The 25,088-nt window shown below is 39.1% G+C and overlaps 1 protein-coding gene across 2 annotated transcripts in view; it reads right to left on the minus strand.

The window, feature by feature from the left end:
- Positions 1-24,480, minus strand: part of EDIL3 (EGF like repeats and discoidin domains 3) — a 476,915-nt gene extending 452,435 nt beyond the window's left edge. For both annotated transcript variants that reach the window (XM_055132006.1, XM_055131999.1), the window contains exon 1: positions 24,043-24,480. In XM_055132006.1, the coding sequence (XP_054987981.1) occupies positions 24,043-24,115 (73 nt within the window). In that variant the 5' untranslated portion in view covers positions 24,116-24,480. The remainder of the gene's footprint in view (positions 1-24,042) is intronic.
- Positions 24,481-25,088: the final 608 nt, after the last annotated feature.

Genomic DNA, 25,088 nt, shown 5'->3' on the forward strand with positions numbered 1-25,088 from the left:
AAAAAGCAAAACAACCCCTGTAGAAATAATTATGAAATATTATTTAAAATGATAACTACTTTCCAAAGGACAAAAGAAATTATTTTAGCATAATTTTGCTTTCATTTTTCTTTCCTCTTGTGCATATATAATCTCCAAATATATTTTGAAGCTATTATCACAAAAAATGAAACTAAAGAGCTAAATTTTTCAAAAGAGGAATTTATTCTTCTAATTAATTTAAACATATTTTATAATTGTTAGACATTTACATTATATAAATAGTAGGAAGAAAAATAACATAAATGTTATTGTTTCAGTTAATAAAGATTAAACTGTGTATTAAAATATTTTAAAAGATAATTAAAATAAATCTACATCTAAATATGATTTTGAGGTGGTGGGAAAATAAATAAATAAATAAGATTTTGAAATTGAGTTTTAGAAACAAAAATTTTTAATCAATTTCATAAAATTGACTAAGATATTTTAGACAACCCTAATATATTTAAGGAAATCTGTACTAATCTTACTTTTGTGGTTTGTTACTGGGACAACAGTTGAAGTTTGCAGTTGCAGGAGAAAAAACATTATCCCAATTCTTTTAGATATTGCAATTTTTCAGAGGGTGAAAGAAACGATTTAATTTTTTAACTTTCTACGTATGCCTTAAGAATAAAAAATCTCTAAAGCAATAAATTCTAGATACCAATTTGCAGTTGAAAGGGGCTACAAAAATCAGGAAATTTGAGAATGTTAGATATAAATCTGCCAATTTCAATACACTACTCAGTCTAAGTTTGCAAAATGCAATGACTACCAACAGATTGGGCTTGTCAGGTTTCTTACTGTACTTTATTAAATGTTTTCTTCCCTTTTTAAGGCAGGGAAAAGCCACGTTTGGTGATGTCAAGTTTATGTCTGTGCTCAGAGACCACTCCTGCTGGTATTGTGAGGACCATATAAGGCGTCAGGGATCGAACAGTGATGGCCAATGCAAGGCAACCTTAACTCCTGTACTATCTCTTCGATTTCTATGTTCCATTTTTCAAATAATCGTAATTACAAAGTGTACATGGTGGGGCCAGAGAGGTAATACAGCAGGTGGGGTGCTTGTCTTGCATGCTACCAATCTGGGTTCAATCCCCAGTATCCCATGTGGTCCAACAAGTACTGGCAGGAGTAATTCCTGAGCATTCCTGGGTGTGGCCCAAACCTCAAATATAATTCAATAAAGTGGACAGGACATCTGGGTATACTTAATATACAAATATAAACAAAGGGAGGTGCCCAGTAGAAGCAGCCAAGCCAGTTGCAATTAACTTAGTATTTAGTTCATTAGTACTTAGCAGACCTTCTAAGCATGAACGGAAGCAGTCTTGGAGGCCCATGTGATCCACATCAATGGTTGTAGTGGGCCCAAACACCTCCTCATCCCTGACTCTAACTCTGAAACACCTGATTGGCAGAATACCACCAGATGTGCCGAAGTTTCCCAGTAAATAACCTTCCCCAATAAATAAATAAAATAAAATAAATAGAAATTTAAAAGTAAGGGAATGTCATTAAAAATTTGGAGTAAACACTAATTTCAATATCAGCTGATTCCATACAGGGTTAATAGCAAAGATATTGAAGCTACTACCAAAACAGGTAATTTATATATGACATTTAATCATTAAGATGATCCAGAAGGGAAAAACAGCCGACTACTCTCTAAATAAGAAATGAAGACTCAGATTTAGAGTGTGTCCAAAGTCACAAGGTGAGGACAAATCTTCAAATAGGGCCTTTATAATTCAATGTTATACCCTTGTTCCACTGTTAAAAGATCCTGGCTAGTCTTGAATGAAAGGATGGTATGTGAGGGCCTGATTGTGAATAAGAGATGAGAGGAAAGAACTCACAGTTCTAGGTAAAAAGGCTGGGATAGTTTTCTGACACTTAAACTATTCCGCACTGTTAATATAGAGGGAGTTACATAAAGCCATTGCCCTGACAGTATTCATATAAATAAGCAGAACTTTGACCCCATGATCTTCACCCTTTGATGCTATACTCAATAAGTATGCTAGAGTACATGCAAAAAATCGACAAGGTAAGTACAATTAGGACTGCTAATTGGTTGACCTTAAAATAGAGATATTAATCTGAATCTTCATGTAACCATCATTTCCTTCTCAAAACACTCATAATACTCAAAAAACACTTTAAATTATGACTTGATTTGGAGATACCCCTATATGATGTATTTGCTTCATAGTTCTTAACAGTGTGAACTGTGTAAATCTCATGTGGAATCATGATCACACTCGCAATTAGCTAATTTTAGTCATAAATGTCATTACTCTGGAAATCTTTACAAAGTGACCTAGCAATCTTCTACTCTGAATTATCAATGTTTAGTTCATAATTCATCGGATCACTTATTTCACTCATAGGAAACCAAATATATCTGCACTCATCTTTACAAAATGTTCTTACATGTTTATCTTGAATTTAACCTAAAATGTCTTCTGTAAATATTTTCTAATTTCTTATGGATAATGTTTTTTGTTGGTATTCTCCATCTGAGAATAGGCAGTCAAAGCCGATTATTTAAAATTCAAACAGAATTATTATTTAGCCCAACATGTGCTCAATTTTCAACTATTTTTGGAGATAAACTATTTCAATAAATTTTAACTGCTGAAAGCCAAGAAACAGTGAAGAGTTTTCTGAATACCAAATACTGACCACAGAAACCACCATCATGAATCAGTAGATTACAAAACAGTCTCTTGCTGTTAACTTCCTCATATATCATATTTACAATGGAGACCTTTAAAGCAAAATGTGAAATAAAAATAACCTAAAATATTTTAGAAACTTCTATTACTGGATATAAATCAGGGCACAACTCACAGTCTATATTCAGTCTATAGTGAGTAAATACCACTAAGTAAAAAGAATATAAAATAAGCAAAATCCTCCTGGAGATTGAGAGGCACTGAAGAATATTTTACTTCAGACAAAACTGTAGACTGTTTATGTTCCCTCCCCACAGATGAAAGCATGTATGTTAAAATCTAATTTCCAGTGTGATGCATTTGTAGATGGGTTATTGTGGAGGTGATTAAATAATGATGGTAGTCTCTTCATAAATGAGATAGTGCCTTAATAAAAGAAGCCTTCATGAGGACACAGTGCAAAGATGGTCATCTATAACCCAGGATATGGGCTTTCACTAGACACTCAATCTGCCAGCAACTGATCATGGAATTTTCAACCTCCACTTATATGAAAAATAAATCTGTGCTTTATAATCCACCAACTTTATGATTTTTGTTATAGCACTCTAAGAGACTAAAATAGTCAAATTAAAATGTAACACCAGGAAAATAACCCAAACATATTTAATATAAGTTTAATGACCACAGGGTCAAAATAGTCAGAACAGTTAGTAGGGAGCTTACCTTGCATGTGGCTGACCAGGGTTCAATCTGAGACACCACAATCTCAATCACTGCAAGGAGTGACCACTGAGTGCAGAGTCAGGAGTAAGTCCTGAGCATAGCCAGTGTGGCTCAAAATTATTTTTTAAAAAGTACATATAAAGACAGAAAAGTTGCTGATTGACAGATTTATCTGGTGCATCCAGGGCTCCATTCCTTATTCCATTCACCACTGGAATATAGAAATAGCCAAAGCTACGGTCAAAAAAATAATGATAATTCCCAATGTTTAGGGAAAGTTATATTGCATTCAGGGTATGTGAGCTCACTGTATGGGCTATACCCATTTACCATTACATTACTAGATTATTTTTCTTTTATTCCTACTCTACAGAGACGTAAACCGGCTACATGTATAAACTATAAGCAATTTTAGAGCTAGTGTAGGTCTCACCTAGCATCCAACTTCCAATTTACCTGCTTCCAAAACACCATTATTTTAACAAACACATTATACCACTATACTTGTAACTTAAAAGATCATTGTGGTACCTGTTCTAAAGTAAAATGAACATTAAGTATTAAATGTGTAAATAAAGTTGTTGATAGGTATTCAATTAATTTGCCAACACTTTATCACACTGTATTCTATACTCGATAACATGGCACTGAAACTAAATGTCATCATAATCATCATCTCTATCATGGAACACAGATATTAATCATTATACTTGAGATACATTAAATATGTACATTAGTCCTGTGAGCACGGTTCTATTATCATCCCCATTTTGTAGATGAGAAAAGCAAAACTTATAATCTACGGAAGATGAAAGCTGACTCCTGAGATTGGGAGCTTTGCTTACTTTATATTTATATTAAAAATATATATATATAAATTGGTGTAATATTTCTTAGTATAAATAGCAAAATTTTAAAACATTTCAATCTGGGGGCTGGAGTGATAGCACAGCGGGTAGGGCGTTTGCCTTGCACGCGGCCGACCCGGGTTCGATTCCCAGCATCCCATATGGTCCCCTGAGCACCGCCAGGGGTAATTCCTGAGTGCAGAGCCAGGAGTGACCCTTGTGCATCGCCAGGTGTGACCCAAAAAGCAAAAAAAAAAAAAAAAAAAAAAAAAAAACATTTCAATCTATATTAACTATATACTAATAAACTGTAGTTTTAAAATGTACTATTGTATCAAAATTTTAAAATATCAAAATGGAAAAAGTAAGAAATGCACTGTTAATAATGACACACTCTAGAAATCATCACAAAAATATCCAACAAAAAGATCACACTGCCAAGTACACAAATCATTTAAAAACCTCGAGATCCAGAAAACTCAATACTTAAAGTGTTCCAAATGAAAAACAATTCTTAGTTTTACAAGTCTAGAATTTTCCCAATACCAAGTTTACTCTTTCATCATTACAATAGGCTACTAGATTTTTGTACTTTTAGCCCTATTCTATAGATGAGGAAACAGGTTACGAATATAAACTGTAAGCTATGGATATAAATCATAGACAGCTCAAAATATCACTTATAAAATATATGCAAATATCCCCACTAAAACGTTAGCAAAACATATTCAGATATATTTATAAGTATATATGTATAAAACATATTGTAAAGTTGCAATAACTTAAAGTAATGCTGCTGTCATAATGGAGGAAAAAGTCCAAAAAGTAAATCTCTGAAATTATACTGATACATTGTGAAATTTCTTTATTTTCTAACAGTTTTATAACTAACTGTTGGTGGGAAAAAGAAAGAGCAATTCTTATGCACTTAAATTAAGGACTAAACACTAAAGTCATAATGGAAAAATATAGATATGTCTTACAGAATGGGTTTGCTTCAACTTTTATTTATTAAAGAACCAACAAAGACAAGTAAAATTTGAGGTGAAATACTTACAACCGAAAACTCAACTCCTTATTGTTAGAGTACAGTTGAGACTTGATTTGAGTTTCTAGTTAAAAATAAAAATTAATTCCTAAAATCTTTCCTCCATTCCTTTTTACCTACAATGTAATTTTCTTTGTTAATGTCTGTTTCTCTTCATTAGGCTACAATCACTAAGTGAGCAGGGATTTTGGAGGGGTTTGTTCAGAGGAATTCCAATATCCTGAACAGACATCTCTCTGTTCTCAATTAAAAAATAGCTGAGAAAGCAATCCGTAAAATTATGTCATATGATCCATTTTGTGGTTAATATATTATTCTGAGATATCTATTGAAATGTCTTGTGAATATACACAGCAAGCTTTACACTACAATTATACATTACAACTTTTTGTTCAGTGAGTAAATAAACATAAAATTAATTAAATCTCTAAATAAAGATGAGGAATTAATTGCTTCTTTAGAAAAATAGCTGCCAACGTTTATTAATTATCATGGGAGGGACAAAACATTTTATTTCATTATTTTTATTCTGCACTGTCTTTGCCATTGAATACCTTCTTTAAAAGGCACAGTTTTCAGACCTTCCAGACTGCGGTGGAAGTCAGACAATTACCGAGGTCACAAGCATACAAACACTTTTTGAACCACTGACTAGAGCATTTAAAAACAGCTGAAGTACAGTTGCCCAAAGGGGAATAAACAGCAGTACACAGTGACATGAAGACCGAGCCTACACAGAAACACAGAAAGAGAGCGTTTTCAAAGGTTCTAGCTCTTGGGCAGACAGAGCTCTGCAGGGCTGTCTTTTACTCTCTTGCCAAGTACACTTGGGTTCACCAAGTGTGACTGTGTGATGAGAAGAGGGAAAGAAGTTGGAGGAAAATTACTGCTTATTGAGTTTACGGACATTATTATTAAGGTAGTGGGAGAATGAGCACATCAGTAGGCTACCCCCAAAGCTCCTCTCAGTGACAATTAAAAACATCACCAAACAATTTGATTTATATATAGTTTTCTTGTCAAGTCCTGGTAATCAAAAACTTACTGTTTGTCCTCCATAGACAAGTACTTCATTGCACTTTGATAATTTAAGGCAAAACCTGAATCTTGCCTTTAAAGTGTTTATAAATTAGACATCTTTGGAAATAAGTAGGCTATTTATTTTGTCAGCCCCCTAGAGTTTGCCATTATTAAAATATTTATTGGTTTCTAAAAGTGTATCATTTGTGCCCTAAATCACACGTCAATGCATCAGTGCTTCAAGGAGATCAGAATTTATTGAGTGAGTTAATGGGTCTATCAATGCAACGCAGGTTTTTCAACCAGGGAATGTTTTACATATGGGAAGAATTGTTTTTCATCCATGCTTTTCAGTCATGCATGCTTGCATAATTCCAGCCAATAAAATGAACTGAGTACCTACTATGTGTAAGGCATCATGTCTGGAGTTTGATGTACATCTGGGAACAAAAAAGACTCTCTTTCTTCCCACATGGAACTTATAATACATTAGAAGTCACTGTCACTGTCACTGTCATCCTCTTGCTCATCGATTTGCTCGAATGGTCACCAGTAACATCTCTATTGTGAGACTTGTTGCTACTGTTTTTGGCATACTGAATACGCCACAGGTAGCTTGCCAGGCTCTGCCATGCAGGCTAGATACTCTCGGTAACGTGCCCGTTTCTCCGAGAGGGGCAAAGGAATCGTCGGCCTCATGCAAGACAAACCCCCTACCTGCTGTTCTATGCTCCAGCCCACATTAAAAGTAAGATTTTAAAAGTAATTATATAATCATGATTTTTAAATGCCAAATTTTACTTAATTGCCACCATTTTACTTTTTTCATTGTTATTTGTATTAAGATGTCATCGGACTGGAGCACTAGCACAGCGGATAGGGCATTTACCTTGCACGCAGCCGACCCAGGTTCAATTATCTGTACCTCTCAGAGAGAACAGCAAGCTACCGAGAGTATCCTGCCCACATGGTAGAGCCTGGCAAGCTACCTGTGGCGTATTCGATATGCCTAATACAGTAACAACAGTTCTCACAATGGAGATATTACTGGTGCCCGCTCGAGCAAATAGATGAACAATGGGACAAAAGTGCTACAGTGCCATTAAGATGTCATGATTTACAAAGGTGTTCATAATAGATTTGTTTCAGGTATATAATGTTTCAACATTAATACTCCCATTAATGTCCCAATATCACTACCAAGATCCCAATATCATCTCCCACTGCCCAGCTTACTTCCTGGAATGGCATGTTACGTCATAACAAATTTACATCATATTACTTGCTCAAACAAAACTTAAAGGAATGGTAAATGGAAAAATCAGAAAATATATTAATAGAAATCAATTTGTGATGATTTATTGCTGTATGATTTTAACCTATGTTAAATAAATTCATAGCATTTAATGCAATAAAGTAAAATTCCTATTCTCATTTACATAGCTAAGTTCTCAACTCTGGAATCTAAAATATATTGCATTAATTGTATTTTGTACTTAGGTCTTATTGTGGCAATTATGTCTTTATCTTCTCCGTCATAAATAAAACTTTTTGGCCTTCCACCTAGACAAGACCTGAGCGGCTACACACGAATGGCTACTTCGTTCTTGAGCGACCATGATCCCGAAGGCCCAAGGACTAGTTTCGGCACCCAGCGGCTTCTTGCAAAAATGCCTCTAGACTGTGAACTAAGCTACGGCCCCATGCTGCCGGGAGGGGGAAAAGTTTTGCTCTCTCGGAGAAATTTCCAGAGAAATTTCTACCAGAAGTTGCATCACTGTACTCATACCTCTGTTTATTGGGGTCTACAAGATGGTAGAAATTTCTCTGGACTTAATTACTAAATACCAGAAATCCAAAACCGTGCAGTCACAACCTCATATGCTCTTCATTCTCAGCAATGAAAAGCATATTATCAAATGATGGCTTTTCATGCTGGAGCGATAGCACAGTGGTAGGGCGTTTGCCTTGAACGTAGCTGACCCGGATTCAGTTCCTCTGCCCCTCTCAGAGAGCCCAGCAAGCTACCGAGAGTATCTTGCCCGCAAGGCAGAGCCTGGCAAGCTACCCGTGCCATATTCAATATGCCAAAAACAGTAATAACAAGTGGAGAAGTTACTAGTGCTCACTCGAGCAAATCGATGAGCAATGGGATGACAGTGACAGTGACAGGGACAGTGATGCCTTTTCGGTCTGATTGTTGGGGGGAATTTTCAAATAATCAAAGCGAGTTTTCTGTTGAAATATTGAATGTAATCAAAGTAAAGCGAGATTAAAGTGAAAATCATCAGCTATACAGGTGGGGAGTGGGGTGGGAGGGGAGGTATACTGGGGTTCTTGGTGGTGGAACATGTGCACTGGTGAAGGGATGGGTGTTTGACCATTATATGACTGAGACTTAAACCTGAAAGCTTTGTAACTTTTCCCATGGTGATTCAATTAAAAATTTTAAAAAATTAAAAAATTAAATAAAATAAAACTTTTTAATGATTTTCTGATAATATATTTTATTTTCCATGGAATAGAAAAAACCTACAAATGTAAAATTTAGCAAGAGTGAAGATCAAAAAAATTAAATGCCATGTTTTAAAAGATACAGTGAAATAAAAACAGCAAAAGGCAATATATGGCACGTATATGTGCACTCTGAAATATTAGGGATTTGTAGAGGATGATAATCAGCTAAAGGTGATCAAGAAACAAAAAATGGCAATATATAAGAAGAGAAAGATGGGGCTGAGCCACAGTGCAGGGTTAAGGCATTGGCCTTCCATGCCGACACCCTGGTTTGATGCCCAGCACTACATGGTATCCTGAACACTGTCAGGGGTAATTCCTGAATACAGAGCCATAATGTAAGGTCCAAATACCAAAATACATTTTTAAAAAGTAAAATTTAAAAGGCCGGAGTGATAGTAGAGCTGGTAGGGTGTTTGCCTTGCATGCAGCCAACCCAAGTTGGATATCCAAATCCCATAAGATCCCCTGAGCACCACCAGGAGTAATTCCTGAGTCAGGAGTAACCTCTAGGTAATCCCCAAATACAAAAGAAAAGAAGTAACATAAAACTACAGAAATCAAAATTATAGTTCCAAAAAGATGATGAGCAAAGACCTAAAACAGGAATATGAAAAAAAACTATCAGCAGGAATTTGTGCATTAGATAATTATTTAGCAGATACATGCATGCTATAAAAACAATTAGTGCAACATAAACACAATGACATACCATTAGGCTATAAGAAAAGAATAAACCATGCAATTTGCCACTAGGCTGATGGAACTGGAGGGTATCATGCTGAGTCAAGTCAGTGAGTGGAAAGAAACAAATACAGAATGGGCTGTCCCATCTGTGAGATGTAAAGCTTAGTAAGAGAATAGACAGTGACTAAGGGCTCGAGAGCCTGAGGATTGGCCTACTGAATATTGCCTGAGACAATGTGGAGGGGAGCAGTCACTGGTGGAGAGGGGGATGGTGCTGGAACACTGTGTGCATGAAACCCTATCTTAACAGCATTATTAATCGCAGTGACTAAAATAAAGAATAATAAAAATATAATTTATAAGAAATAAAGTTAGACTATTCTGAGATGCTGTTGGCAAAACATACATCACATAACACTGGCATTATACTAAGTATAGAATGAATTGTTGAAAATCAACTTTCAAGTAAAGGAACAAACATGATAACCTCTCAGTATCTGTATTACAGACCATGATGTCCGGGAGGAGGGGGAGAGAGAGAGGGAAGTAGGGAGGGAGGGAGGGAGAGAGAGAGAGAGAGAGAGAGAGAGAGAGAGAGAGAGAGACTGCTATAGAGGCAGACTGGGGGGCTGGGGGAGGGGGAATGCAGAATGGAAACCGGGAACATTGGTGGTGGGAAATAGACACTGGTGGAGGTATGAGTGTTGGATCATTGTATGATCATGAACAGCCTCATAACTACATATCTCATGGTGACTCAATAAAATAAATAAATATACAACATAAATAAATAATAAAAAGCAACTTTCAGTGTAGATTAAAATCATGGAAAAATATTATTAGGCATTACTTGAAAATATATAAAAAACAAGAACTAGAAAAATATATTGAAATTAGAAATGCATTTTCAAAATTCAAAAATGAAGACTGTGGTATTATTGGGGAAAAGCACATCATTGGAATTCTCGTTTGAGTTTTCCCAAGCTTACTGAATAAATATGTAGGCTACCTGGACAGACTCCAAATGAAAGACTAAAACGTTAAAATGAATAGCTTACAAAGGTAAACTAAAGAAAAAAATGTGCAATTTTAGCATGTCAGAAACTGAAAAAGAACACTGTGATTTGCAAATGCTTGAAACAAATTTGAGGAGAAAAAAATGTGTGTAAGATCATACAATTATAAGAAGTTTAAAAAAGGAAAACTATTTCCTCAGTATTAATATTATTTTTTAACATGAACCATTTGAACAAATGACCCAAGGATGAACAAAGATTAAGAACACCAAGCAGGCATGTAAACATTCGCAATAGCCTAAACACAGCAGACCTCTGGATACATAGCTGACCCCATCTGAGTTGGACAAAGCACAATGCTAGCTATCTTCCCAGCCTAGTCCCCAGTGAGATTCAAATTCAGAAGGAATCAAATCCATAGATCCCGGCTTTTCTCTGGAATTATGCTATCATGACAATTCTAGACTTGGGTGTGTTAAATGTTACTTCTGTGTGCTGATCTAGTCTCATCCCCTATACTCATTTGTCAAATAGGATAATAGTTACCCCCTAGTTTGCTTTGAGGCTAAAAGAATTGTTTATAAAAACATATTATATGTGCTTGAAAGCACTGCTGCTAGCAAGATATTTCAATTATTAAAATGAGCCCTCGTGTCAAAAACTGTAGGATAAGAACAAAGAGAATGATGCTTAAGTATAGGTAGGCTGCTACAATTACCTTTCTGCTCTAGAGAAAAGCGGCTCAACTCTAGGGCATCATGAAACCTACGGGTAGTCTTCTTAAATGAATACTCTTATCACTCCCATACTTCTAGACTAGATATGTTGTTGTCTGAGCCCCTCTTCATCCTTATTTATGTGAGTTAATAAATAGTATTTCCATTCTCTCAAAACAAAACAAAGAAGGGGAAGAAACCATCTTACCCAGTTTAAATTTTTATTTCAGGGGCTGGAGAGAGAGAATATAGCATGCAGGGCACTTGTCTTGTGTTTAGCAGACCTGAGTTTAGTCCCCAGTACGCCATGGTGCCCTGAAGACCACCAGAATTGATCACTGAACACAGAACCAGAAGTCAGCCCTGAGCATGATTAGGTGTGGCCCAAACAACAATAAAAGTATTTTATTTCATACACTCCACGATCCTCCTCCTCCTCTTACAGATATCTCCTGGCCTCTATACCTATCCCCTCATTCTATAAAGATTTCTATTAATATTGTCTTTCAACATTTTTGCTACCATAATTAGTTATTTCCCACAGTGAAGACAAGTCCAACAACCTGACGATTTAATTCTTGCCTGATTTTTTCCAATGTTTTTATCTTCAATATTTGCTCAACCAATACTACTAAGGATATAATCCCAAATAGAAAATTACTAACAATTGTAATTGCACTATGATTACAGCAGTGTCACCATAATTTTATTCTTCTGATTCCCACTTGTTTCTTCTTCATCCCCTTTAGGGCTCCAATTCCACCTTTCAGCTTCCCCAGGATTTCAAGTGGATACTACAACCTTTTGACAATACTCCAGTTTTCTTTGTGACAGAGATAGAAAGGGGTCTCTGGAAATGACTTTAAACTGAAATTTAATAAAAGAGAAATGGTGCAAGCATCTGGACTGAGCCACCGATAAATGCTGAATGCTTGTAACAGAGAAATAGATAACCACCGAGAAAGGTTGGAAAATAAGTTACTGAACTTTAGAGCAATCACAGGAGTGGGGTTCAATGGAATCGAGGGTAAGGGAAGCTAAGAAGACTAATATTTTTGTTTGGGGCCCACACCTGGCTTTGCTCAAGGATTACTCCTGCCTGCACTCAGGGACGGAACCTGGGTCAGCCATGTGCACAGCTAGTTCCTCACCTGCTCTACTATCTCTCTGGCCCCAAGATAAAAAAATTTTAAGAAACAGAGACATCGCTTAGAGGTAAAATACTTGCCATGCACACGAGGGATCCTGGGTTCAATCCCAAGGCAAAAAAAACAAAAGAAGTTCGAATATTCTGATAAGAAATAGTAAGAAGTAAAGAACTTTTGCTGCACAAAAATGATGCCAGCATACAGTGGATATCAATGTAAGCAGGTCCCTAAAAATGCAATTTCATTTTACTTAGAATCTTTCTGTGTAGGTAAGTCTAGGAAGTGTAATATCAGATTAGTAAAAGGGCCATAAATTCATTTTTTTTTTCTTTTTCATACAGGGCACATACAAAGTTGCTTCAGGTGAAAGGTGAGGTAAGGGGACCTGTGGGCCGGGTTAGAGTGGAGTAATGTGGGAGAGAAAAAAACAAGGCTTTCCACAAAATAGACATTTCTAGTGCTTTATCACTAGAAATAGTTCCATGGACCTCAGGTGTTCAGGTCTTTAAAGCAATAACCAGTAGAGAAGAAGCAAGATTCTGAAACCACTGTGGAAATTCAGAATGTCATGATGGTTAGTAATGAACTCCAAAGAGGGACAGAGGCATTGATGCAAGAAAGTATAAAGGTCGGACTCAGCAGCAATTTGAGATAGTTTTTAACAGCGTTAGGCACACTACCTCAGACTTCTGATGCTGAGAGGCCAAGGAACTTAGAAAAGAGCACAACTCTTATTACTTCCAGCAAAGCCGTAGAGGAGAAAAAAAAAACAGTTAAAAAATAAGTTGGAATCAGAACCATGTAGAGTCAAGTTCAAACTCTGTCATTGCTTGAATTACCTTTTCAAAGCGCTGGAACCTAATCTGCTCAGTAACATTTAGAATGCTCTCTCTGCTTATGTTCTGTTATGAAGGAGAGGAATAAGAAATTTTAATCATTGTGTAATTATCATATACAAAGAGTGAATAAAGCATGTAGAAGTTCATTCCAACTATCAAGTGCTGTGTCAAAATAGAATTACTAATAAGGATGATCTAATATCAAATGGAGTGGTTTTTATAGTTTCCTAAAATGTTTAAAACAAATCCAACTCTAGTTTATTAAATAAATGCATTTGGGTTAAATAATTGTCCAAATAAACCAGAAAATACAATTCTCAAGTTCATGTCATCTGAGAATATTCAGACTCTTTGTTTGAGTAAAAACTCTTAATGGTTTTACATAGAAATATAATTAAGTGCAGAAGGAAGTAAGGCAAATTAAATAACTTCATTAAACTAGCAGGAATTAAAAACCTTGTTAACCTTTAAATTCTAGTTGTCCTATATTCTGTATCTGGAAATTACAGAGAAGGCATTCCTATACACATATTAAAGAGCAATAAAGCAATATCAAAGAGCACTAGGAAACCAAAGTAAAGGGCTGGGGAGAAAGTGTGAAGTGCTGGCATACCTGTGTCACATGCTCAAGCTTTCTTCCTTGTCCTTTTATTTTGGTATGTAGTATTCCATCCACTCGTCTGTGTTGCTATTTAATATGATGCCAGAGCTCCTGATTTGAGCCCAAGCATAACAAGGTCTCTGCGTCCACCCAATACCAATTAATGAGTAATGAGCTGGGCTAGACCCCATGCCCAAGGATGCACTCTCCCCCAATACCAATGAAAAATATAAAATAAAGCATAAAATCATCTTGAAATTAAAGTGAATGGCAAGATTTTGAGAAAATGCATTTCAATCATTTCTCGAGTATTCCTACACTTTCTCCATCTTCACTATATTTACTACTAACATGTTATTCTGGAAGACACATGAACTCTTTCTAACCAAAAAGAGAATCCTCCAAGCTTATTCTCTGAATAAAAGAGAAATGACATTTTACTTATGAAATTGTTAAAATGTCATCTCAGGAAAATATGATTTATCTTTTCCATTACACCTACAAGATACACAGTCATTAGATCAAATGTGTTTAGAAATAAGAAATCACTTATAAAACATCTCCATAATATAAGATGTGATATTGAGACAAAGATTGGTTGAGTAGTTAAAAAAAAAGACCCTACACTTAAGCTATATTTTAGATCTAAAATATGATCAGGACTATGTTATTTTAAGAAATTATTTTACTTCTCTTACTCTCCATTTTCTCATTCATATGTAAATGGTAGTAGTTACTGGTCCAAAGCGTTTTAAGAATCAAAGAAGGTCATTAAGACCATGCAAAAGAAAGCATGTACTCTATAAATGGTAGACAGTAGCCACAGTTCTTGAGAGAGAGAGATTAAACATGAATATCTCTGTTAGCTTGGCAAACAAGGTGTTTTAACATGATGGTTGTCCCCCTTCCAAAATATTCCAGACCAATGCTTTAAAAATTATTGCTGCTAGGTCAAAAATCAGGACTGGAAATGCCCGAATCTATTTAACAAAACTGCCTCTGAGGAGCAGCTTTATTTTCACTGAATATGCATAACAAACATAAAAAGTACTTTTTTAGTGGGTCAGAGTAATAATTCAGTAGGTAGGATATTTGCTTTGCACACAGCAGATCCATGTTCTATCCTGGGATACCACATGGCCCCTGAGCATCACCAGAAGTAATTCTTAAGCACAAGCCAGAAGTAACCCTTGAGCATCTGGGTGTGGCCCATAAAGCAAAACATACAAACAAAAAAGCCACTTATACCATGTATAAGTGATTTTACATTTCAAACAAACACTCTTTGTTAAAAAGTCTTTTTAATACAGACTCATTCTACAACACAGGTTCTAAGAAACAATTACATAAGAAATTGACCAATGGAGCTCTTAAAGTTTCTGAAATTTTTTGAATTTTTTAAATATAAAAAATATTACTGTGGCTGGAGTGATAACACGGAGGGTAGGGCATTTGCCTTGCAAGCTGCAGACCAGGGCTCGATTCCCAGCATCCCATATGGTCCCCTGAGCACTGCCAAGAGTAATTCCTGAGTGCAGAGCCAGGAGTAACCCCTGTGCATTGCCAGGTGTGACCCAAAAAGCAAAAAAAAAAAAAAAAAAAAAAAGATATTGCTGTATAAAATGCGTGGTTATAGGAGCAAAGAAGTAGCAGAGTGGGTTAGGAGTTGCCACATGCAGAGGGATCCAGAGTTCAATCCCTGACACCTGACATGGTCCCCAGAGTCAGGCCAGTAGTGACCCCTGAATAAACCAGGAGTAAACCCTGATTGTTTTGGTATGACCCCCCAAAAAAATTCAAAGCAAGAAAAAGTACCATTCAATTCAATAAATATTGGGTGACTATTTTGAATTTTGCTAATTGCTTAGTTGCGGTGTTTGCTTGGCTTGAAATAGGCCTGTAGAAAACACCAAAATAAACAAAAACTTAGCGTGTAAGTATTAAAGTGTCTTAAGTAATAATTTGCCTTCAGATATTTCAAACAGAGTTAGCATTTATGATAGAGCAATCAATTATAGAAAGAAAAGTAAGATGCACAAGAAGAAATAGGAAAAAATAACGTTAATAAATTTTTTTTTTTTTGCTTTTTGGGTCACACCCGGCGATGCACAGGGGTCACTCCTAGCTCTGCACTCAGGAATTACCCCTGGCGGTGCTCAGGCGACCATATGGGATGCTGGGAATCGAACCCGGGTTGGCAGCGTGCAAGGCAAGCGCCCTACCCGCTGTGCTATCACTCCAGCCCCAACGTTAATAGAATTAGAGGTCAATTACCATGTGGAAAGAGCACCATGAGAGGAGAAGAGCAACAAAGATGCGAACTCAGTGCCTGCAGCCTAGAGTTCACATTTCTTAGAGGGATTTGTCAACTTGATTCAAATAAAATCTCTTCCAAGGTTCCACTTGACTGTTCAAGTGTTTCCTGCTCAAGAGTCATGAGCTTATTTTACCCTGTCTTCATAAAATCTCCAGTATCAATAAAATGTAAATGGTCAGCCTGACCTCCATGCTGGAGGATTATCTTTGCCTTCCCTGAATAAATGACTTATCAAACCACAAGTGCAAACCTTCAAGAATACGGGATGGGTCCGAAACCCACTTAGAGATTACCTTTGAATCAAACACACTATCATGTAATAACAGATTAAAACCTTGGTCAACCCATTTATGGAATGTCACACTATATTAAATTATTTCACAAGAGACTGATCAGTTTTGATAAAGACAGTTTAAAAGCCAGAGAAAGTAAAGCTAAGATATAGAGTCAATCTTCTTTCTCCAAATAACAATCACATTCGAAAGTGCTTTAGTACTTAAAAAGCCTTCACCTAAATTCTTGTACTTAAATCCTCACTTTACCACATGCACTATAAATCTTCAGTTGAACAAATCCTACACAGCTACTATCTCCAAAATAAAGTATAGTTTTAAAGAAAATAGTTGTACATTTTTTTTCTTCTAAAATCTAACCAAATAATTACAGGCCATCCTATCCTTGTGCATTCTACTTTTTGTTCCTACAAAACTGATCCCTGCTCTTAATGCTTTTATTCCTTTAGTGAGAAAAATCACTTAAAAATTTACAATATTTTCTCTGAAATGATGGGAAAACAAAGTTTTCAAACAAGCAAATATTTTAGATATCTAATTCTTTAAATCACAAAGTTTAAGATTTTAAACGTAAACATTTTTGACGTTTTCTTTCAATTGTGCATTTAATTGCCTTTCTAACTCCAAAATTCTTGAACACACTGGCAGTGAGGTTTCATCTGGAATGCAAGGTCAATACTAGCAATAATTATTTTCATATTCTACTCTACACTATAATGCCTTTTGACCTTTAGAATGACTTTTCTTTCCTTACAAATGTGTCATTTTTCACATAGGTATCACTGCTTTTGCATATGCTTTTTCAGTTTCATACATGCTTAATACTCACCGTGTTTTATTAATATGATTAAGCCTGACTTATAACCTCAAATACTTTGTTTTTCTGGATCAGAGTAAGAATCTTGAAAAGCAAGAGAAAAGGACTTATCTAGATGACATAAAGTCTAAATATAGAATGATTTAAAAGAGGCAGGGTGGGGTGGTGGGGGATGGGGTGGGGGTGGTGAGAGGGATACTGGGATCATTGGTGGAGGAGAATGGGCACTGGTGGAGGGATGTGTAAACTATCACTGTATGAGTGAAATGCAAACACAAAAGTTCATAAGTTTGTAAATGTACATCACTGTGATTCTCTAATAATTTTTTTTTTAATTCCCAGTGGGGTTCTTGGAGGCAATTCTCAATCAGGTCAGAGATTTGGAGAATGTATGGAGCTGTGCTGCTCAGGACCTGTGGACCCAAGATTGCTGGGAATACCGTGGCATTGCTCAAGGGGTACTTTGGGACCAAACCAGCAGTGCTATTGGGACTCTAAAGGTGTACCCAGCCATGTGCAAGAAATCATGTGGTTATGGGGATCAAACACTTTGAAAGTGTTATGCGTCGCTCACATGCAAATTATGCACCTTAACCCCGATTCTATTTCATTCACTCACCAAGATGAAGCATAAATTTGAACAGCTGGAAATTTTGATGCATACTCCAAACTTTTCAGCCATATAGCCAGACAAAGCAAAATCTTTTCCAAATACTGTGAATACAAATTGTTTCCCAAATGACAGCTTTAGGCAGAACACCTCAAATCAATGTATAAAATCCAGAGTTGCTCTACAATTCAAAATCCAATTTACTTCCATTAATGCTTGAAGCCTCGGGATTTGACAATGGAGACTTCCCATTATCACTTTTCCACCTCATAGGAAATGAACTAAACATTTCTCAATGTTTGGGATATTTGCTCATTCTTAACAGATGGCATGACTTGCCAGTGCAATGGTTACTCAAGTAACTATCCATCAAGAACATGGCAAGAGGAATGAGAAAAGGGAAATGGGGGAATGGATATGGAGAGGACAGAACAAGGAGAGACTTTAGGAATACACAGTAAATATACCACTGAAGCAAACTGGAGGGGGTTGGGGCAAACCATCTAAAAACATAAAGAGAAAATTGAGAGGGTGTAATGGTGACTCCATAGCATGGTTTTAAAGACTACATCATCAGATATTATAACTTGAGAGAAAGGTTTATCAGTTACGGATCAATTTAACAAAATAAGCCCCAGTCATTGACAGTGACTGGTATACAGAAGGTACATACAGAAGGATCGATACCTGGCTGAAATAGGTAATATCATAATTTTGTCATGACATTTAGTCTCTTTTAGCTAAATGTCTTGTATTACTTAAAAATATGTAAGCTCCAGCATACATTTTATACCTTGATAGAAAAGGATAATAATTAGGCCTCTCTTATTAGTATAGCAAATATTAACAAATGTGAATAGATAGAATATTGAAAGTATCTACCCATTATAATGATATAATAGAATTTCTATTTATAAAACATCAAAATATTGAATGCAGGCTTTTAAAGTATGATCAATATTTTTAATATGCTAAATGCCTGATAAACTTTCAATATCTATTTCAAGCCGTAATGGAACAAAGGAAGAAAGAGAGTGAGAGAGAGAAAGAAAGAGAGAGAGAGAAAGAGAGAGAGACAGAGAGAGAGTGAGAGAGAGAGAGAGAGAGACACGGGGGTGGGGGGGTGGGGGGAGTACCTGCCATAGAGTAGAGGTAGGGGCAGGGAGGGAAAGTAGGGACACTGGTGGTGGGAACTGTACAATGGTGAATCGAAGATGTGGGAATATTTTGACTCAAACTCAATCATGAACAACTTTTGTAACTGTGTGTAATTGTGTGTCTCACTGTGATTCGATTAAAAATTAATTAAATAAATTTTTTAAAGTTTCCAAAATATTTCAGTAGGAATTGTTTTACTGCAAGATCATCAGTCTCTATATATTACATATAACATATTACTTATTATAATATAAAATATATACTATGTATCATATATAATACATAACATTATAATGTATAATATATTATATATAATATACATATGTGTCTTTGAAAAGTGCCATAGGGACTCCTAAAAAAAAAAATTCAATCAAGACTTGTTTGTAGCAGTTAGAGCAACTGTTAAAATGCTGTGGTACTAACAGTAGACCCTTAAAACTCACCCTCCTTTTCCTACGAAGAGCAATGAAAACTAATATAGTCTCTACAGAACAGAAAGTCACTTTATGAGGCTTTACATATTAACATTTACTAGTTTACTTCTCTTACTCGTTTCCATCTTTCCCTTAAAAGATCCTGATTATCCTGACACCTACTGGCTAGGGCAGCACTGATTCATTCCAGTTTATTTTTCCCTTCCCTCAAATCAAAGACCTGTTATTGCCAACTGGTAAGTCATTTTGTTTGAGTTTTTACAGAATTCAAGTCCTAACTTATCACAGAAATATGAGAAAAACTTCAACATTTACTTTACTTTTGAGTGGGCACTCATTTGACTCTGTATATATTAGCATGTTTGCTTTGATTAGCAACAACAACAACAACAAATACTAAGAACTTTACAAGGAGATTTTCTGTTTGTTTGTTTGTTTGTTTTTAATGCTAAGCATCTTAGATAAGATGTGAAAAATGAAGAAATGGCTATGATTTAGTTTTCTGCTTTCCCCCCATAATAATATTGTCAGTTTCTAAAGAACTGGGGTAATAAGTTCAACTTACAAATTCAAAACTGGCTTGCTGTGATAGAATACATTACCATAAGTACATATTTGCAAAAGTTGCTCTTTTTTTTCCAGTCCTTACTCACTTTGAGTTCCTGTGATTTGAACTAAATTCTAAAGTATGCACTATTGGGTTCTTTGGGGTTTTTCGTAGTCTCTGTGTATACGCTTTTTTAATTCTGGCAAGGACATAACGAACATACTACATCATAAATTTTACTCAAAGCTACGAACCTGCAAGTGTATTCAGCAAACAACAAATCTCAGAATTACTTTTCGAGGCTTTAGAAACTATCAACAGGTTTTAAAATTGGACACAAGTGATAATAGATACAGTCCATCCCTCTTCACAAACCCTACAAAATATTAAATTCATAGTAAAATAAAATGACCTAATTTTAAGTAATAGAGAATTATAATCAAATTATAAGTAAAATTTATAATTTGATCTGTTAATTTAGATTTTAAAAAACTGCAAAGCAATTTCCAAAATAAGGTTAAATAACCTAGCTAGTATTAACCATGTATATATCTTCACTTGAGATTGTAATTTTATAAAAAGGGGGAAAAATCATATGATGAAGACAAACTACTAAAACTTATCGAGATACGCTCAGCCTACAATGTAGGTTTTATATAAGTGTAGAACTTAAAATACTGAGGAAAAACTCAACTATTTTAATTTAGAGAAGAGTATGGAAGTGAAACACACTTGCCGAGTGTTAAAGATCTTTGTTAACTTCAAGATCATGAAAGGAAAACTAGACCACCCCATTTAAATCATTAAGTTTTATTATTAAAAAATTTTTGCTTCATTACATAATTTATATATGTGCATATATGCATTTCAGTTGTAAGAAAACACTTATAAAATAATCAAAAACTTTTACTAAACCAGATTTGGGTGGAGGGGGTGGCTGGGAAATTAACATGCAGCATCTCAGTGATGTCCATGGCCTACATTTTGCATTCCTGCCTTACATTGCAGGATACTTTATCTGCACACAGATATTATTCCAAATCACTACTTCCAGATTATTTTTATATGTTCCACCTGGAACATAAATTAGCAGTTAATTTTTTAAGTAACCTAAGCCTGCCAGGAGTGATTCCTGAGCTCAGAGCCAGTAGGAAGACCCTGAGCACTATCCCGTATGGCCACCTCCCCCAAAATTAATGATCATATAATTAAGCAATAAGAACATAATATGCAATAATTTTGAAAGCAAAAAACCTTGTTTGTCATAAAAAAGCATAGCCGCATCGTTTTATTAGTTCAAGTGAGAGTGTTCTGGTAATAATTTAATCTCACACAGAATTAAGTAAAAAGGAAGTGTAAATGCCAATGATTCATAGTATTTAGGACATGTCTAGACATTTTTAGACAGTGCCATTTGCTTAAAGACTTCAGGCACAAACTGCAGGCGCAGGGACAGATTGCATAAGATGTCACGTGTTTGCTGCAACTGTATGCATATTATTGGATTTTTTTAGAGCAACCCATAACGATGAATAATTTAAGAGTTAATAAAATATTCAATCTGACTGATCCATTGGTTTAATTTTAAAATAAAAATGACTAATAAAAGGAATTGCGCGTCCTTATCAAAGCCCAAGCACTGATGTAAGTAAATTGCAACCCACACAGGGAAACACTAGTTTCAAAAAAAGGTGTACAGTGGAGAAATGATATTGGGGTGGGGTGCGTTTGCCTGAGAAATTCTCGGGGACAACGCTGGCTTCAATAAGTTTGCTCAAAGTTTAATTGTTTGGAGCTGTCGTGCAAGCTGCACTCTAGCTTCTTGCAGGGCTCAGAGAGAAGTAAATCAGAAAGGGGCCAGTTTAACCAAAAAGGCTCATGGCAGACGGAGGGAGTCCGTTTCTTTCCTCAAGGCGTCTTTCCCTCTCCCCGCAAGGCTGGCTAAGAAAGGAGAGATCTCCTGGAGAAGATGGAGTACACAGCTGCCCGCGCATTGTCTAGCAGCCAAGAAAGGATTATCGAAGCCACATCACCTCCCTTGGTTTGCCTGGAGGAGTAAACTGTGCTCGGGGGCTGGGTATCTTTAAGAGGCAGAGCTCCAGGATGCCTCCAGCCCGGACTCACCGCGCCGGGGAGCGCCCGTGGCACGGGAGTCGCTCTCCCTCATCCCGTCCACCCCCGCCGCCCGCCGCCTAGGCGTGGGGACAGATGGTGGCGGCGGTGGCAAGGCTTAGGTGCGTGTGAGTGGGTGAGTGTATGTGTTTTCGTGCTCGGCGTGGGAAGGGAGGTGGGAGGGGAGGAGAAGGGAGTGCCTGCAGTTCTCCCTTTCTCCTGCCTGCCAAGGGATCAAAGTGCCAAAGAAATCCAGATGGAAAAGAGGAGAATGGGGAAAACAGCGCTGGTGGGAGTACCAGCTTTTGCACACCTCGGGCTACTCGACCGAGTTAACTACAGAGCCGCTAACCCACCCTTAACCTTCAATAAAGTGGCTGCCTCGGCCAGGAATCGGGAAGGGCGCTTGGGAAAGGCAGACGAGACACTCACTCGCACGCGCGCCTACACGGTGGGGGAATAACCGCGTTCCGGGGTAGACCAGGGAGGCCGAGGCGCAGCCACGGATCGCCACCGGCGGGTCAGGGAGGGCATCTGGGCGGGAATACCCGGCCTCTTGGGCAAACAGTAGCCCAAGAATCCTCCGTTTTCCTGCAGAACCAATAGAGGAGTGAGTGCGTGGATGCGTGGTATAAGATATTCCCGCAGTGTCTGATTTCAAACGGATCGAAGTCAACGTTATTTCATTTTTCAGTCCAATCCTTTTAAAGGCTAAGGCGTTTAAACCCCCTGTCGGGCACTCACGTCGCCACTCGAAGCAGCCAGCGGAGGGTGTTATTACCCGCGGACCCCTGGGAAGGGGCCTCCAGCACCCGCACACGTAAAAGGACCGCAGGTGTCTCTGGCTCGGCCTCCCCAAAACCCCCGCGTCGACCCCATCCGCTTTCCCGGCGCCAACTTCAGCCCCGACGCGCCAAGAGACGCGGTCGGGACCCGGACTGTAATTTCTTAACTACCCCTTGCAAAGGACCCTGAAGTCCTACATGCAACTCTGCAGGAAGACTCGCCCAAGTCTTGGGATTTTTTTTACCCTTCTCTTTTAAACACTCGGGTTATTATTTTTTTTCACCCCCCTCGAAGTCAGGGAAAAAGCCGCACCAAACCAGATCTCACAACTTTTCTTTCCTGGGCGGGGGCGCGAGGGCCGCCTGGCCAGGCACGTTTCTCGGTTACCAAGAGTTAACTTGCACCCGAGGGGAGTGCTGAGCCGCACTCGCCGCCCCTGGGATGAGGGGAGACGGGGGTCCCCCGGGTTGGCGGGTTCTGCTGCTGCGCGCCCCGGAACGTGGAAGCGGGAGCTACCCTGAGCCCGCAGCCGCGTCTCCACCCCCCCTCGGCCAAACTCCAGGCTCCGGGTTCCGAGGTACAAATCGCTCAGCCCCGGCCTGGAGCCCGGCGCACAGCACCCCCGCTTCTCCAGCTTGTCATTTCGACTGCGGGGTGCTCGGTCCAGCTCTCTGTGCTCCCCACCAGCCCACCCCAGCCCGCCGGACTCGAGCCCCCGACTTAAACCCGCCCGGTACCAGGAGCCCGTAGCGCTTTGCAACACGGGGGAGCTAGGCAATGCTCTGCGTCCCGCTAGCCGAGTCATCGAGATATCTCCGTCTCCCCAAAGCGCCCTTCCCTCGCGTCTCCTCTCGGTCGGGGTCTTTCGGGCCACCTCCCGGAACCCCTCGCCCCGCACGCCGCGCAGCTCCCCCTACACTCCGCACACTTTTGGGAGCACTTCTTCGAGCCGCGCCACCTCCTCCACGCCGCCCGCGGAGCTCCCCACCCGGGGTGCGCTTGGGGGACCGCCTCCAGCCCCCCAACCGCGATATACTCCCGGGGAGGGCATCTTCCTGTCCCGCACCCGATGCCCCCAGCGCCCACCGTCTCACCTTTGCAGAACTGGGGGATCCCGAGGCTGAGCCAGAGCAAAAGCCAAGCAGCGGCGGCCGAGCAGCGCGTCATGGTCCCGGCTCCGGGACGTGGCCCCAGCTGGCCCGGGGTCGCCGCGGAGGGCAGTGTCGCCGCGGAGGCGCCGCAGGGGAGCCACAGACCCCGCCCCGCGCTGGCTGGGGGAAGATGTCTTCTTCCCGCAGCGCTTCCCGAAACAAATTCCTGGAGAGGGCGAGAAAGTGGAGCCGGGCGCGAGCGACGCCGCTTCCCCGGGGGTGGGCGCGCTCCCGGGGGGGGGGGTCTCGGCGGGGCGGGGCGCGGGCGGCGGCGGCCCCTCGGACGGCGCGCTGGCCCCGGCGGCCGAGCTCCCGACTTGGAGAACAATGAAGCGTGAGCCGGAGCGCACTGTGTACAAACAGAGGCGGCGTGCGTGTGAGCCCCGGCCTGCCCGCCCACCCTCTCGGCCCGCCCTCCCTCCCCCGACCCCCCCACCCCGCTCAGGTGGCGCGGGCAGCTGGAAAAGGGATGCCAGACAATTGCAGCCACGCCCTGGCACCTGCCACCGCGTCTGAAGTTGCTTTGTTGCCTGCACCTTCTGCACAGACGCCAGAGCCTCCGGGGTTAAGAACGGGGGGAAGCGCCCCGGGTGCCTGAAATTCTCTGCGCTGCCGGCATTAACTTCGCAATTAATCGTGTTAAAGGGTTCCCCACGAAGCCCCCCTCTTCAGCATAGCCAGGGGAAAGAACTTAAGAGGTTTGGAAAAGTGGCTCCTGGGGCACCAAGCTGCGTGAGAGACAGAGCCCTGCAAAGTGAATTGTCCCGGATTCTGGGGAAATGCAACTTAGTCAGCAGCCAGAATCTCATCTGCAAAGACCAAGGCTGCTCTGCTGTGGGTGGGTTTTCTTTCTTTCTTTCTTTTCCCCCACTTTAATTATTAGCTCTAAGGCTGGGCCGTGGGATCATCTGTTCACGAGGGCAAAAGGTGATGAAATGGGGAAGCAAGGAGGGGACCTGGGTCTCATTAAGCAGGACATCTGTTTCAGA

The sequence above is a fragment of the Sorex araneus genome, chromosome 1 (assembly GCF_027595985.1).
Source record: "Sorex araneus isolate mSorAra2 chromosome 1, mSorAra2.pri, whole genome shotgun sequence".
NCBI classification, from domain to species: Eukaryota; Metazoa; Chordata; class Mammalia; order Eulipotyphla; family Soricidae; genus Sorex; species Sorex araneus.